At 36.0% G+C, this 15,326-nt stretch overlaps 1 protein-coding gene across 3 annotated transcripts in view; it reads left to right on the forward strand.

Annotated features, from left to right (window-relative positions):
• slc1a2 (solute carrier family 1 (glial high affinity glutamate transporter), member 2) overlaps positions 1–15,088 on the forward strand; it is a 39,487-nt gene extending 24,399 nt beyond the window's left edge. For 2 of the 3 annotated variants that reach the window (XM_015375723.1, XM_015375722.1), the window contains exons 2-11: positions 464–603; positions 2,517–2,669; positions 2,892–3,142; positions 4,604–4,751; positions 5,131–5,257; positions 6,079–6,312; positions 6,434–6,628; positions 7,571–7,705; positions 7,818–8,082; positions 12,830–15,088. In XM_015375723.1, coding sequence (XP_015231209.1) covers positions 474–603; positions 2,517–2,669; positions 2,892–3,142; positions 4,604–4,751; positions 5,131–5,257; positions 6,079–6,312; positions 6,434–6,628; positions 7,571–7,705; positions 7,818–8,082; positions 12,830–12,901 — 1,710 coding nt within the window. In that variant the 5' untranslated portion in view covers positions 464–473 and the 3' untranslated portion in view covers positions 12,902–15,088. The remainder of the gene's footprint in view (positions 1–463; positions 604–2,516; positions 2,670–2,891; positions 3,143–4,603; positions 4,752–5,130; positions 5,258–6,078; positions 6,313–6,433; positions 6,629–7,570; positions 7,706–7,817; positions 8,083–12,829) is intronic. The other variant, XM_015375724.1, reaches the window with a different exon arrangement.
• Positions 15,089–15,326: the final 238 nt, after the last annotated feature.

The following is a 15,326-nucleotide window of genomic DNA, read 5'->3' on the forward strand; positions in this document are numbered from 1 at the left end:
TGGATGGATGGATGGATGGATGGATGGATGGATGGATGGATGGATGGATGGATGGATGGATGGATGGATGGATGGATTTGAATGTAAAGCACTGAAGAGAAATAAACTGTTTTTAAACGGTTATTACTTTACTGAATGACCAAAAAAAATGCAAGAACTTCCTACGCAGCCTCATCTTGTCAGCTTCCATCTGTTGGATGCTATAGTAACCATCAACTGTGTTCAAGTGACAGCTTTGCAACTCTTGAATGCTTAGCACTATGTGGTTTTTAGAGACCATAACATTTCAATCAAGTAATATTTTTAGATATCACTGTGAAATTCACAATAAAACAAGGTGTACTGCTTATCTAAGGATATTTTATGTAATTGTAAACACAACTATTCATTATATTATTATGTGTTAAAAACCTCTCTTTTTTGTTTGTTTGTTTGTTTGTTTTTTCTTCTGTTATTGTCGCAGTGCCAACAGTATGCCTAAACAAGTGGAGGTGAGGATGCATGAGAGCCACCTGGAACCCATTGAGGCAAGGCCCCGGTCCAAATGTGGCCAAATCTGCTCCAAAATGTTCAAGAACCTCCTCCTCACACTCACCGTCCTTGGTAATTAAGCCCCTTTTTATTCCTAGAAGTCTGATAAAAAGCTTTGATATTTGTTTGCATTTTTTTTTTTTACTGCTAGCTGTAGAATAAGGAGGAGACGCCATCTGTTCTCAGTGTTCCAGACAGTATGATAACTGGGTGTTCTGACCTTCCATGGCAGAGCTGGGGCCACCTGCTTGTATCAAAGGCTATTTCCCACACACTTGTCATCCAAACAACCCATGGTGATGCATGCAAAGTGGTTAACATGTGAGACAAGATAAAGTACATTTAGGATGGGGTTGTTGAACATATCTTTAAATAGATTTGTTAAACCATCATGCCTATGTAACCTATAAATGATCACATAATGGATGGGACATCCCAGAACCCTCATTAAGTGAGCCGACAGGGTCATCATTTTCCTGTCATATTACAGATAAAGGCCTAAAAGTGAAGTAAAAGACTACAAAGGCAAAGGACAAAAGAGAAATTCAGAACACTGAGTATATACAGTAGAATCCACCTGACGCTGCCAGCCCTGGGAGATTGCTTGAGTTGTTTTTTTTTTTTTACTGACTGTAGACCATTTAAAATAATTCATGCAGGAATTGTCCATTGATATAGTGAGTACATCTGTCTCTGCTTTGTGGATAGTCTTGTGAGTGAAGGAGGAGGGAAAAAGCAATAATTTGACATACATAAGGAACAAACTCATACTTAATAAGGATGTCAGACAAAATTCTACTTTTAACAGTTAAAATAAAAAAGAATTGTAATTTATAAAGTTCCCAGCAAAACCAGAGTGATTCCTGATATAAATATTTGTTTCCTATTTGTTAAATGATCTGTTGATAAAGCGTAATTAGCAGTGATTTTGATAGTTGGCGATGGAAAGCACGTGTTTCAACAATCAACAGTTCAACAATCTTAATTTCAAACTTTTCTGTTAATTTATATTTCTTTAACTGACCGTTGCGGGAGCTGGTTAGGATTTTGAGAGAAGGGGGCTGAGAAAAAACTTTATCCATTCAAAAACTCACAGAAAGTGGGTCTGTTTACTTTTACAAAACACTTTACAGTACAGTATTTTATTGTTTATCTTTTAACTCTTCACTATTATGTTATTCTTATACATTTTTCTAAGGTTCATATTTGTGTGACCATTTTTTCTATAGTCTTTTCGCTGCTGTAAACACCAGAATTTCCACATTGTTGAACAATAAAGGGATTTTCCATTATATTCTATTCTTCTATTCTTACCTGGTGCAGAAGAGAAAGTGACCGAGTTTTTATCCTGTCTATGGAAATATTTAGTTTCAGCTACATAAAATATGTACAACTACCCAGAGCCCCACAGGCTGGTTAGCTGTCAAATATCTTGACAGAGTAGCTGAAGCAATAAAGTATGGCCAGTGTACAAGTGTTCCCATGAGAAGCTTATAGAATATTGAAACACCTCTACTGTATGTTTACAATCTGAGTAAACCACTATAAAACTGCTAACATTTTTATAAGACAAAAGTGCAATAAGGAGATTTACATTTAAACTGGAATTCAATGACTATGTATTGTATATCAATTTTGTGAAATAAAACGCAAAAAAAAAAAAAATCTGTTTATCTTTGATTACAGATGCCAAACCAGGAAACCCGACAATTTGATTTGCTTGTTCTTCTAAAGCAATCTGATGTTAGTTGGTTTTAGTTTATCTTCAAAACGCTGCTTGTTAAATGTCACCCATAGCATCTCGTTTACCACTGACTGGAGAAGGTAGGAGTTGTAACAGAGGTGTCTTGAAAGACAAATATCAACATCAGGAAAGAAAATAAAAAAAAATAAAAAATGTTCCAACTGTGAATATTTTTTCTTCGCTTAAAGCTAAATTTATCACCATTTAGTGATTATTCATGTTCCTTATTCTTTCACTTTAGGTGTGATCCTGGGAGCTGTAGCAGGGATGTTGCTGCGTGTTGCTTCTCCCATTCATCCAGATATTGTCATGGTGATCGCCTTTCCTGGAGATATCCTGATGAGGATGCTAAAGATGTTGATCTTGCCTCTCATTATCTCCAGTTTAATTACAGGTGAAAACCGAGCTATTATGACCACAAACTTTTAATTGTATAAAAAAAAAACAGCATAGCTCATGTAGAGTGAAAGTATTTTATTTCCTTCGATTTTGTCTATTGTAGTATCTCTGTATTATACTTAATTTGGATCATATAATCCACAAATTAATTTGTAATTAAATTATTATAGGCTGTTTTATCTGTTTTCTTCTAACATCTTAATGATGTCCGCTGCAGGTTTGGCTGGTCTGGATGCTAAATCTAGTGGTCGCCTGGGTACCAGAGCTATGGTCTACTACATGTCCACCACAGTTATCGCTGCTGTTCTGGGTGTCATCCTGGTGTTAGCCATCCACCCCGGTAACCCCAAGCTGAAGGAGAATCTTGGCGAGGGCGAGAAAAATGATGATGTGTCCAGCTTGGATGCCTTCTTTGATCTGATAAGGAATCTTTTCCCAGAGAATCTAGTTCAGGCCTGCTTCCAACAGGTAATAGATAAGACTATATTTTGGTTAGAATTTTGAAAGGCTCCAATATAATGTGTGAATTGGCTTTTCTTAATTTAAAGTATGTTAAACTAGAGGGGAAAAAAATCTATTATAGAAATAAGTTGGCTTAAGATTGTCAAGGTTGGTGGATGTTGTTGAGGACCCAAATGCAGAGTAGTAGGAGGCAGAGATGAGTTCTTGCAGATTTAATTTAGAAAAAAAAAATACAACAGAAGCATAAATCCAGAAACAATGCAGGAAACCGAGAACCAGGAGATGCCAGGTAGTAACACACATGAGGAGTAAGATAATGAAGAGAATCCAGCACTGATGAACTGCTGAGAAGGATTATATATGCGAGACATAACAAAGAGTGGAGTAACAAGTTAATTGGGAGCAGGTTTGGACAGAAGGAGCTAGAAAGGAACTAAGGGAAAAGGTAAGGGTCATTACGGGGCAACAAAGATTAACCAGGGAAAACAGGGTTTAACTGTAACTGGAAATTAACTTAAATTAGGCTGAAGGGGAATAAAACTAATGACTACAAATAAAGGAATAACCAAGGGGAAAACAAGAAGATAAGAGAAGGGACTGGAGATAACCGAAGCCATGACAAACATAGGCTAAGGATAAGAGAAAGAATAACTAACTGAAACTAGACCAAGGAATAAATAATAGCAAAAATGCTGAAAAGAGTAAAACTAAGAACCCCAAAATTTAATAACTCTTGACAATCCAGAATAACATAAAATAAAGCATAACTGACAACCCAAAATGAAAACGTACACAGAATGAAAAAGTCCAGAATCGCAGATCATGACAAAGACAAAAGCTGTGAAGCTGTTTACTTAACCATGCAGATTACGTGATACAGATTATATTAGCTGTACCGTCCCACTAGTTTACACTGGGAGCATTTGCAGATTTTAACATGCAGGACTTTTGCAACATAACTATTGCACTTTCATGCAAATAGTAGCTATGTACATACAGTATAAATCAGACAAATATTACTGCAAGGATCTCAGGCAGAGAGGGATTTTTTTACTTTCTATTTCCATCCATCCATTTTCTGGCATGCTTAATCCCAAGTGGGGTCGTGAGGGGTGCTGGTGCCTATCACCAGCTGTCTACGGGCGAGAGGTGGGGTACTCCCTGGACAGGTCGCCAGTCCATACTTTTTATTTGTTTCTTCTAACCCTTCTAAGTAAACATTTGACACATGAGTGCCCATCTACCGAGGGACAGAGCAGGATATATTCTGATAGGAATAAAATTGGCTGCTTTCAAATAGCACACTGAACTTACTGTTAATTTCAGTAAAAAAATCTAATTTAGAGAAATATTACAGTCTAAATATACATTTTTTATACATTAAATTTAACTTTGTGTTAGGATTTGGTAATAAAACATTAATAAACCAATAAGGGAGCCCTAATGCTTTGTATGAATATTTTTCAGATCCAAACAGTTACAAAAAAAGTGGAAATTGCTGTTGAGGAGGAAGTCAATGTCACTACTGTGGAGGGACTGGTTGCTAACATTACCAAGGAGCCTCAGTTCATCATCAAAAAGTCCCTTCAGTTCAAAAGTGGCATGAATGTTTTGGGTATGTAAGCCTGGGACGTCATTAATGCACTGCAAACATTACTACCATTGAAATGTTCATCCAGTTTATGCCAGGATCATCCTGCTGCCATGCAAGTCATTTCAAGTGTGTGCTAAAACTTAATAGGCAGAGAGAACCAAGCTACTTGTGATGGAGAGGTTTTCATTTTTCTGCTGTTGAGGCATTTTCATCAACTAGAACAAGTCATCTTCAGAATTTTTTTTTTGTTGGACTTGGCATTGTAAATATCTTTAATAAGGGAAATTGTTAAGATATTTAGATCATGCTTTTCTGCTTTCTTCCTGCTGAAGCCAGCTGATGAGCTAACCCTGCATTGCTGTAATGCAAGGTCTGATGCATTCATACTTTTCTGTCACAGGTCTGATTGGTTTCTTTATTGCATTTGGCATCTGCATGGGAAAGATGGGCGAGAAGGCCAGACTCATGATTGAATTCTTCAATATCCTCAATGAGATTGTGATGAAACTTGTCATCATGATCATGTGGTTGGTATCCCTCATTAAGTTTTTTTTTTGACCCATTTAAATTTCACACTTATTTTAAAATAAATGAATCGGTAAATAAGTTTTTTTAAAAGCCTTTTTTTCCACAAATAAAAGGCATCCAGATTCAATATTTTGGCATGAGAGAGTGTAAACACTTCCATCTCTCAGTGCAGCAAAGTGTGGTAGTCCTTTATACATCTAGAGATGTCTGGCATGTTTACTTTTACAATTATCTCAAGGTCAGTGGAATTAAATGGAGATCATTTTTTAATTTATATTTTTCAGCCATCCCTTTAGGTACTCGATGGGAAAGAACCTTGGAGTTAGGTCGTGTTTTTCTGACAGTTAGATAGGGTTTGATCTAAACCATTCCATTGAAGCTCTGGCTTGATATCTAATGTTTCCTATCCTCTAAATATGCAAAAATGTGTTTTTTCATAAAGTTTAAAAAGGTCCATTTTGTATTCATACACAAAAGCAAACTTTCTTCCATATGTTTGCTTTGTCCCCTGCATGGCTTGTGCCAAAGTGCGCCTCTTCCATAAAAGCCAGTTTTATGGAAAGCATGACCTGTGGTTGTCACGTCAACAGGTTCATCAATACAATTTCAGAAAAATAAAGTCAACTTTGAGATAGCATTACACAGTAAGGAGATTTTCACAGGGGTATTCAAACACGATAACAAGTGAACCTTCCAAAGTAGCGAGAGCAAACTCTTTAATTTCATGTTATTTTTGATCATTTAAACAGTACTACAACTTTTTTGGATTTTCCCATATTTTAATTTCAAAGTAATAGAAAACTCTTTTTCATCTCATAAGGTACTCTCCCTTTGGTATTGCCTGTCTGATTTGTGGCAAGATCATCTCCATTAAGGACTTGGAAGTAGTGGCCAGGCAGCTTGGCATGTATATGGTGACTGTAATTATTGGCCTCATCATCCACGGAGCAATCTTCCTGCCCAGCATCTACTTTGTCATCACAAGGAAAAACCCCTTCACCTTTTTCTTGGGAATCTTCCAGGCCTGGATCACTGCTCTGGGGACAGCTTCCAGGTTAGAATGAATACCAATGAATGAGTGAACAAATGAATAAGTCATTTTTTTGTGTACAAATTATTTTCCTGTGGTTTGAGTGTGTATTTATAGTCCTTCTTGTTCCTGCTTTTATCTCTAGTGCTGGTACACTGCCTGTCACCTTCCGCTGCCTGGAGGAGAATTTGGGCATTGACAAAAGAGTCACTCGTTTTGTGCTCCCAGTAGGTGCCACCATCAATATGGATGGAACTGCTCTGTATGAGGCTGTGGCTGCAATCTTTATTGCCCAGATGAATGGTGTGTATCTTGACCCTGGCCAGATTGTCACAGTCAGGTGAGATAAACACTATTTTATGGTAGAATTTATTTTATGTGATTTAGGGTTAAAAGCCTGTTGTTTGTAAACTAAGTTTCTAGGGTCTGAGCTGTAGCCAGACCATATATTACCAGTAAACAGGACAATTAAAATGAAGCAAATAAACCAGCATGGAGAGGCAGCCGCAGTGTCAAGCCTCATGGCAGGCAGGAAGAAAAACAGCGGGCATTTGCTCTCTTTCATTAATCTTTGCCAAAAGACTCTACACATGGTGTGCTTAAGATGGATGACCCTCACTTTGACACTTTTATGGCACATAAATCAATGAAGCCTAAAATTAAACATGTCATATTTCCCATTTTGGAGCAAAATTTGGTTCTCTCCAGGGGATTTTCTTTATGCAGGCTAAAGAGATCCTGAATAAAGACAAAGTTTGAATTTTCTCATTATACGTGTTTCTTCTGTGTAAGCTTTTCAATCCCACTTAAATGTTTGAGATTATGAAGATTTAACCTTCGTTAATACAATTATACAGTGAGGGAAAAAAAATCCCAATACTAATAGTGACTTAAAGCAAAAGGGTAGTGTGTAGACATGCTTGACACCTTCAAGAGTGGCTAAATTATAACAGTCCTGAATATCTTAATGGGCTGATCCTCCACCCTCCCACCAACTGTCTTGCAAAGGATGGCACATTAGCATGGACTTTAAGAGGTTTGATAGGGTTTTTTTATAGTTTCTTCCCCTTGAAAAACTGCATTTCAAAACTGAATTTTGTATTTTCTCTGAAGATCTGAATTATTCAAAGATGACAATAGGGCAACAACAGAGGAAATTTATAAGGGGAAAAAAATTGTTAACATACTGGCTTTAGATATTAGGAGATTTGATTAATTAAGTGTAGCTAATTTTCTGAATAAATCCAGGGAATAATTCCTCTTTTTTTTTTTTTTTTTTTAGTCTAACAGCCACCCTGGCCAGTGTGGGAGCGGCCAGTATTCCCAGTGCTGGCCTGGTGACCATGCTATTGATCCTTACTGCTGTCGGCTTGCCAACTCAGGATATCAGTTTGCTGGTTGCTGTTGACTGGCTGTTGTGAGTCTAATAGAAGCATGATGACATTGTTAATTTGTTTTTTTTATTCTTACATAGATGTTCTTAATAAAACATGATGATGTGTTTTAATAACGTGGTTTGCTCTCCTCAGGGATCGATTCAGGACCTCGGTGAATGTGGTTGGCGACTCCTATGGTGCAGGGATTGTGTACCATCTATCCAAAGCAGAGCTGGATGAGCTAGATGCACACATGGCTAAATCGGACGACATTGAAATGATGACAAAGACCCCGTCCTATTATGATGATATGAAGAACCACCACGAAAACAATTCCAACCAGTGCGTTTTAACCGCAACTGCTACCACAGCTGCTACTGCTAACACTAACTGTTCTGTCTTAGTAGATGAATGCAAGGTACAATTAACACTTTCTGACTTAGAGACTTCTATATAACCCTCCAGCTGCATGCTCATTCTGTAGATTTGCTTTGTTTCTGCTTGCTTTACACTTCAAATTTGTAAAACCGGGCTTACACTGTGTGATTTTTTGCCCTTTTCCGGGCAACTTTGCTGTTATGCGAGAATTTTCCCATCGGACCGACTTTCAGCCTGATCGTGCATCTTGTAGTATGCAGGGTGTAATGAAGGTTGATCAGCCTCTCACGACCACCTCCCAATCAGGAATCATGAAGTAGGGAGACAATCAAACATGTTTGATTTTCAGTTGACTCTCCTTCTTCTTCAGGCGCTCAGATGAAGACGCAGAAGCATGGGGGTGGCGAGTAAAATGGAGTTCTTTCAGTAAAATTGACAGACCGTAGTAGCCACGTTAGCTCAGCCATGTCTTTGTCCAAACACGTCGCCGCCTTTTCTTCTTAGGGCTTTCAGCACAAAATTGCCCATATTTCCAAGGCATTTCACTCTAGTGAGCTTCATATTCCTCTTCTATTGGTTTGGCTTTCGGATAGACGAGTCAGAGTAGCTCCATCTCACTGCGGAGCCGAGTCCGATGTCGTTTTTAGACTTGTGAGCAGGTAGATCGCATCAGAGCATCAGGCCCCATAGTGTGAGAACATACATCGTGAGCTGTGAACTCACACTGTACTACGAAGCATTGTGAGCTGTAGCTGCGTGCAACGCCAGAAAACAATCGCACAGTGTATGCCCAGCTTAAGATAAGATGCACACGCTATTTTTTGTTTTTTTCCACAAGTGAACCAGGTAAATGCACTACGTTTACTCTTCTGGAATAGCTGCTTTTGTGTTTAACCCTTTACAGGGCACTCAGTGGAATACTTTGAAATTCAAAATTTCAAGTCAAGAGTTTTATTTAAGGACAGAACAAGAACTTATTACTTTTCTAACATTAAAACAAGAATTTTCAGGCCAAAAATCAAGGCTAATGTAATTACCAAAAATAATAATTTCACCTAATATTGTAAAAGAAAATCCAAATTGCTTTATATAGAAATTCATGAAAAACACCTACAGAAATAAAGAAAGAAACATATCAGAACATTAATACATATCCTGGAACTTAATTTTTTACTGTTAAACTTAGCTAATTAACTTTTTAAATGTTCTTTTTTACTTTTTTAGTTGGCTTAGCTACATTTTCAACTTCACTTTTTTTACTTAATTTACAGTAGCTAACATATCGCACACATGGTATGAAACATTAGATTACTGGTGGTATTCTATGGAGCAGTTAAAGGAGAATTCCGGTTTTTAACACTTTTAGCCCATTTTCTGTAGTGTCCAGGATGAAATCGAATGATCGACACCAAAATTTTGACAATTGGTCCTGTCTCTGCTATTTGGCTCATGCAGAATCCCCCCCTGGCTGCTTCAGAATGGCTTCCATAGTGCATGTCCGATAATGTCCTTAAAACAACCTTAAACGTTCTTTTTTTTAAATATGCTACTCACCGGGTCGTCAGCGCTGTTCAATGACGTTCCAAAAAAAGTTTCGTAAAGAAAAAACGTTCCTGTAGTGTTTTATTTAGCATTTTGTAAATCCCATTGAGTTCTGTTGGAATAGTCAATATTCCGCTGCCACCGGAAACGGAAATGGAGCCTGTTTACACAGTTGTAGTCTTTTCGCTTCACTCTGTGTACTCCGACGTCGAGGTGCTAACGTCTCTGTTAAACACTTTAAAAAACTCTGAAAATGGAATACGAAAGGTGGATTCTTGATTCTCGACGTCGGAGTACACAGAGTGAAGCGAAAAGACTACAACTGTGTAAACAGGCCCCATTTCCGTTTCCGGTGGCAGGGGAATATTGACTATTCCAACAGAACTCAATGGGATTTACAAAATGCTAAATAAAACACTACAGGAACGTTTTTTCTTTACGAAACTTTTTTTGGAACGTCATTGAACAGCGCTGATGACACGGTGAGTAGCATATTTTAAAAAAAGAACGTTTAAGGTTGTTTTAAGGACATTATCGGACATGCTCTATGCAAGCCATTCTAAAGCAGCCAGGGGGTGATTCTAAATGAGCCAAAAAGCAGAGACAGGACCAATTGTCAAAATTTTGGTGTCGATCATTCGATTTCATCCTGGACACTACAGAAAATGGGCTAAAAGTGTTAAAAACCGGAATTCTCCTTTAAGTTAGCTTTATGACAGAGGTGGACCTTGCAGACTTTGGAGATTATATTTGACCTCACCATTTTGAATCAAGCTGAATCAAATGAGGGGCTTGTTACCACTTAGAGGTAATTAAGTCATTTAATTCAGCTGTGTTTGAGCAGGGACGCCCCGCTCTATGATGACTTGTGATTTTGAAAGACACTATTATCCTTAATAAAATAAAATTTATTAAGAGATTTCTTTGTAACATAACTTCAAAGTAGATTTTCTAAATAAAGTCTAAATAAGTAATTCAACAAGATATCTAGAGGCTTTACTTCACTTTATCTTGTTGTGGCTGATCATATTTGCTGTCATCCATTTAACCTTGGATTAAAGTGTAGTCACAGGAAATGTTGCATAATTAGCAGTTCATATATTACTGGTGCACACCTATCAATCACACTTGAGTGAGTTGTTTCCTTGCAGGGTTTAAATACTCTAACACAATTTATTTCTCCTAACTTTGAGGGCTTGGCCAAATCAGTGTAAAGCTGCGATAATTCTAATGTAAAACAGGTAAAAATCACACCTGTAGATGTGTTATCATTGTTTGCAGCCGGAGATAGCTGGTTCCCTGACACTTGCATACCTTGGTAGAGGAACTCTGTTGATGAGGCTTTTAGGAGGATGAATGGAGTTGCTAAGCAACATTATAAATATGTAAAAAACAAAAACCCATTCAGTGTTGTTCATTTTAGGATATTTTTTGAATAAGTATAGCCGGAACTCAAAGGTGTGCTACTTCCAGTATTTGTGCTTTTTTCTAATTCTACATTTTGTTTTGCTTTACGTACCATGACTTACATTGCTAATCCTGCTGCTCACTGCCGCATGATGTTCGCAAAAAATCCAAATATAGAACATGTCCAACTATATTGTTTAATGTGAAGTGCATTTTTTTTTGAATAATTTTCATATTTTTCCATCTTATGTGTATTTACTTATTTTAATTTTGATAGAGTTGTTTTCATATGTTTGTGGTTTGTTGCTGGTAGATCAATTACCATAACTAGAATTTTTGTTTGGTTGTCCAAACATTTCCTTAAGCTTCGATTAGTTTTATTACCTAATATATATAAAGTTTAGGCTTTATAGAAACATGTTTTTTTATATGAAACACTCTTAACACTGTACTACTTAGGGGAAGTGTTTGTAAATTAAAATAAATATTTAGTAAGATAGTAAGAAAAATGGTCAAAATATTACAGTTCTGTGCAAATCTTCCCAATAACTATCATGCCAAAAAGTATTTTTAATTATCTTAAAAAAAAATTTTCAGAAGTGATAAATGTTTGGGTTTTGAGAAGGCCATTCAGGGTATTTTTTACCAACCAATTCTATTTGAGTCTAGTTATTATTAGTCCAATTTTAGATATGGCAGCTTTTTCTGTAATAACTTCTAGACAAATCTATTTTGGCTTAATGCTTAACATTGTCATTAATAATTCATGACTGCTAGTTCATAGTATAACTGATGTATCTACTCAAAACAGAAAATAAGAAAACACTAAAGTTAATTCCAAGTATGTCATTTGGTACTTCGACATAAGTAGATATCTTTAAACTATGTGTTTCTGAAATTTATAAAAATAAGTCACATTAATTAAATTAATGATATTAAACTGTATTTGGACTTATGATTTGCATACACTTGATAGTACAACACAAGAGGCTGCTCTGCCCAAAATAGAGGCAATTATTTAAAATCTGTAAAGACAGAAATAAAACCCAAGAAAATACACTTATAAGAGGCCTTTAGTTTTAGGGGAAAAAAATTGATGGCTTGAAAGAAACGTGAAATTAAATCAGGGTTTTTTAAAACTTATGTGCAAGTCTGCATGAAACAAAAATAAATACAGGACTTTTTTCAAATAAATATACACTGAAACCTTTTGGTTTTTAAAAAACTCCTTTCAGACCTGGTTTTCCAACATATAAGTTGATTCTCTCATGGAAAATTGATTATATGAAGAATTTACTTATGTGGAAAAACATGCTATTTTTTTTATATATTTATCTTAGGATCAAATGTTTTAGTTTAGAATTTCTGAAGTTGGTTTATATGCAGTATATATCTTACCATATCAGCTAACTCATACCAAGTCTCCATTTTATTTAATAAAGGCTTCTGCTAATAGTGACAAATACTACAAATGCTCTATTATGAACATTTAGCTTTCTATAATGTTTGTATGCAAATGCTTATCAGTGGCCGTTTAATGACCAAATTCAATATGAAAGCATTTTAAAGATTTATAAAATAGAATTGATAGAAAAAGTCTGCAAAAGTCAACTTTTGCTTCTCTCTTCCGAGTCATTAGCTTTAGTTCTAATGAAAAACTACTCTTGACTTATCATAAATAGAGATGCAAAGTAATCTATCTGCTAAAGTTACATATTACTGTACGTATTACATATTTTTTAATAGAACCATAAAAATGATCAAAACTGCTCTTAGGTTTAGAGGCTATCTGACTTTTTAATCTGTGGTGCTTAAATCTTGCTGCTCATTGCTTGCAGGTAACCTCAGCCGCTAATGGTTCTGCTGCGGAGTGCACGCTTGATGAGGAGGAACCAAGGAAACATGAATAATGGCAGCGTAGAGATCCCCCTGCTCCTGGGCTCCACGAGCTTTGCTATCTGGTGATAAAACAGAAGAGTAAATGAAAAGTCACGTGAACAGAACTACTAATGTTTTTTTTTATGTAGTTTTTATTTTTTTTTTCTATTATTAGTCCCTTTAAAAAACTTTTTGTATTTTTGTCTATCTGACTGATATGTTATACTAATTCACTTAACTGTGAACTGATAACAGAGTTATACCTCACCTGTTAGAGTTCAGTCATATCCTGAATAGCAGATACTTGCACAATATGCTTCAAGGCTTGGGGAGGGAAGGAGGAGATGAAAAAACTGGACAAATATTTTTAGTAACAAGTTTCATTTGTATGTTTATATGAAAAGCAACAAACTGGTGGTATTTTACACATACTGAGGCTGTCTTGTATGTCTCATAAAGGTGGTGCCCTTTCATCAAATTGGGAATCCCTGTTAATTCAGAAAATTGCTATCTGTATTAAAGCAACTATCTTTTGAAAAAAAATCATTAAATTCTTAATATTTTATCCATTGCCTACCTTGTAAACAGGCCATAGGGAAATAACTCTGAGCCTCTTCACATGGAAATATTATATTGCAAAGATTATCCCATAAAGCCAGTATTTGTTTCCCCTTTTTTATCTTCTGTGAAGAAAATTGACTTTCCTCTTTCACGCGTTGAGAGAGATTTCAAAACTAATTTATTTGTGTGGAGAGAAAAATTACTACAGGGATCAAACAGGCTATAAAATCAACCCGTTTGCAGAACCCCTAGCACTACTTGTCGCCTTTTCTATTTGCAACACACTGACCATTTTTATTCAGCTGTGTTGCCCCTAAAATCCCTGTTCTAAAAATTAAACTTTACGTAGCACTTTTTCATTTTATTCCCCAAAGTAAATTCATGATGCCAATGAAATTAAAAGTAATTTTTATAGCTAAAAAAGTGAAAGATAACTCTAATATATAGAGATATGGAAATATATCGCCCTGAATGAAACGTAAGGATTATACTGAACACAAATGATGCCAACTTGGTATTTCTTGTTGGTGTTATCTTTGCCCATTACACCTTTTCTCTTTATATGAAACTGATTTACAGAAAGCACAACCGGATACTCAGGCCTTTTTTGTTTACTATGACAGGAAAACCTTGTCCTGCAATATTAACATGTTTACTTTATCAATTTTTGTACTTTTCCAATGCTTTGTCTGTAAAAAATTGTTTACCTTGGACATTCATCTTTAGAAAATATATCTATATATTGGAAAGGGAGGATTTCCAGCACAATAAGCAAGCACAGATATTCATTTTTGTAGCTACACTCAAGTGGCTGAATCACCTTGTTACCTGAGAGCACACTCATCTTTTAACACTTATAGAGCACACTAGATGAACAAACACAAACAATTTGCCATTAATTAACCTTTTCAAGAGGATTCTTGAACTGATTCCTAAAAATGTAATAGTTTCATTGCCATCAGAGCTCAAGACTGTTTCTACAAACCCTATATGCTGCAGCTGTGCTTTTGTGCCAATCAGACGACTTCTTTGGAGACTCGAAACAAAAAGGGACAAACAGAGTAATTATGAGAAGAGCATCTGCCTCAGTTTAAAAAGATGGCAAATGTCTACAGAGCATTGAAGTAATGCATACCAATGTTGGTTAAAGGGAAAGTTCAGTATTTTCGGTAATGTATCTGAAGTATAACAAGTCTCTTGGCTTTGTCATATGACAGAAATCTAAGTTAGCTGGTTATAAAGGCTGGAGCTAGGAACTAACTAGAAGGGAACAAGACAAAAATGAACTTCCTGCTTCCTAAAAAAACACTAGTGTCAAAGCAGTTCATGCAATGTGTTATGAACCTAACAACATTCACCATTTTATAACTGACTGGATATTTCTAAAGAGGAGAGTTATTATTTACACAGGAAAAGGATGTTTGAAGCAGTGCGACACCAGTGTTCTTGCTCTTTGAAACAGGTACACAGGACCTGTGCTGTATTTATTTGTCATACTGACCACCTTGTTGAAAACGAAGCACAATAGATATTTTTGCTGTTGGCACTTAAAAAGCTAACCTGGGGTTTTAATGAAGATCTTTTTTTAAATTGGTCTTTAAGTTGGATAATTTTAAAACTCCATTATCTACGTGGGCACACTTTACCAATATGCACTTATAATTTCTGTGCTGCAAACCATAACAAAAACACTAGAAAAAAAATCTCAATAGGTAATTTTTCTTAAAATAAGTGCATTTATTCTTGAATCGAGGAGGTAAGTGAGACACTTTGCCAATGGAACAAAACTATTTAGACTTAAAATAATAAAAAGCAACTACATTTTCTTTTTCCAAGTGCATATAATCTAATTACCTTATTTTAAGAGTAAACCAAACTAATTCTATTGGCAAATCA

Source organism: Cyprinodon variegatus, unplaced genomic scaffold (genome assembly GCF_000732505.1).
Source record: "Cyprinodon variegatus isolate N-32 unplaced genomic scaffold, C_variegatus-1.0 Scaffold124, whole genome shotgun sequence".
NCBI classification, from domain to species: Eukaryota; Metazoa; Chordata; class Actinopteri; order Cyprinodontiformes; family Cyprinodontidae; genus Cyprinodon; species Cyprinodon variegatus.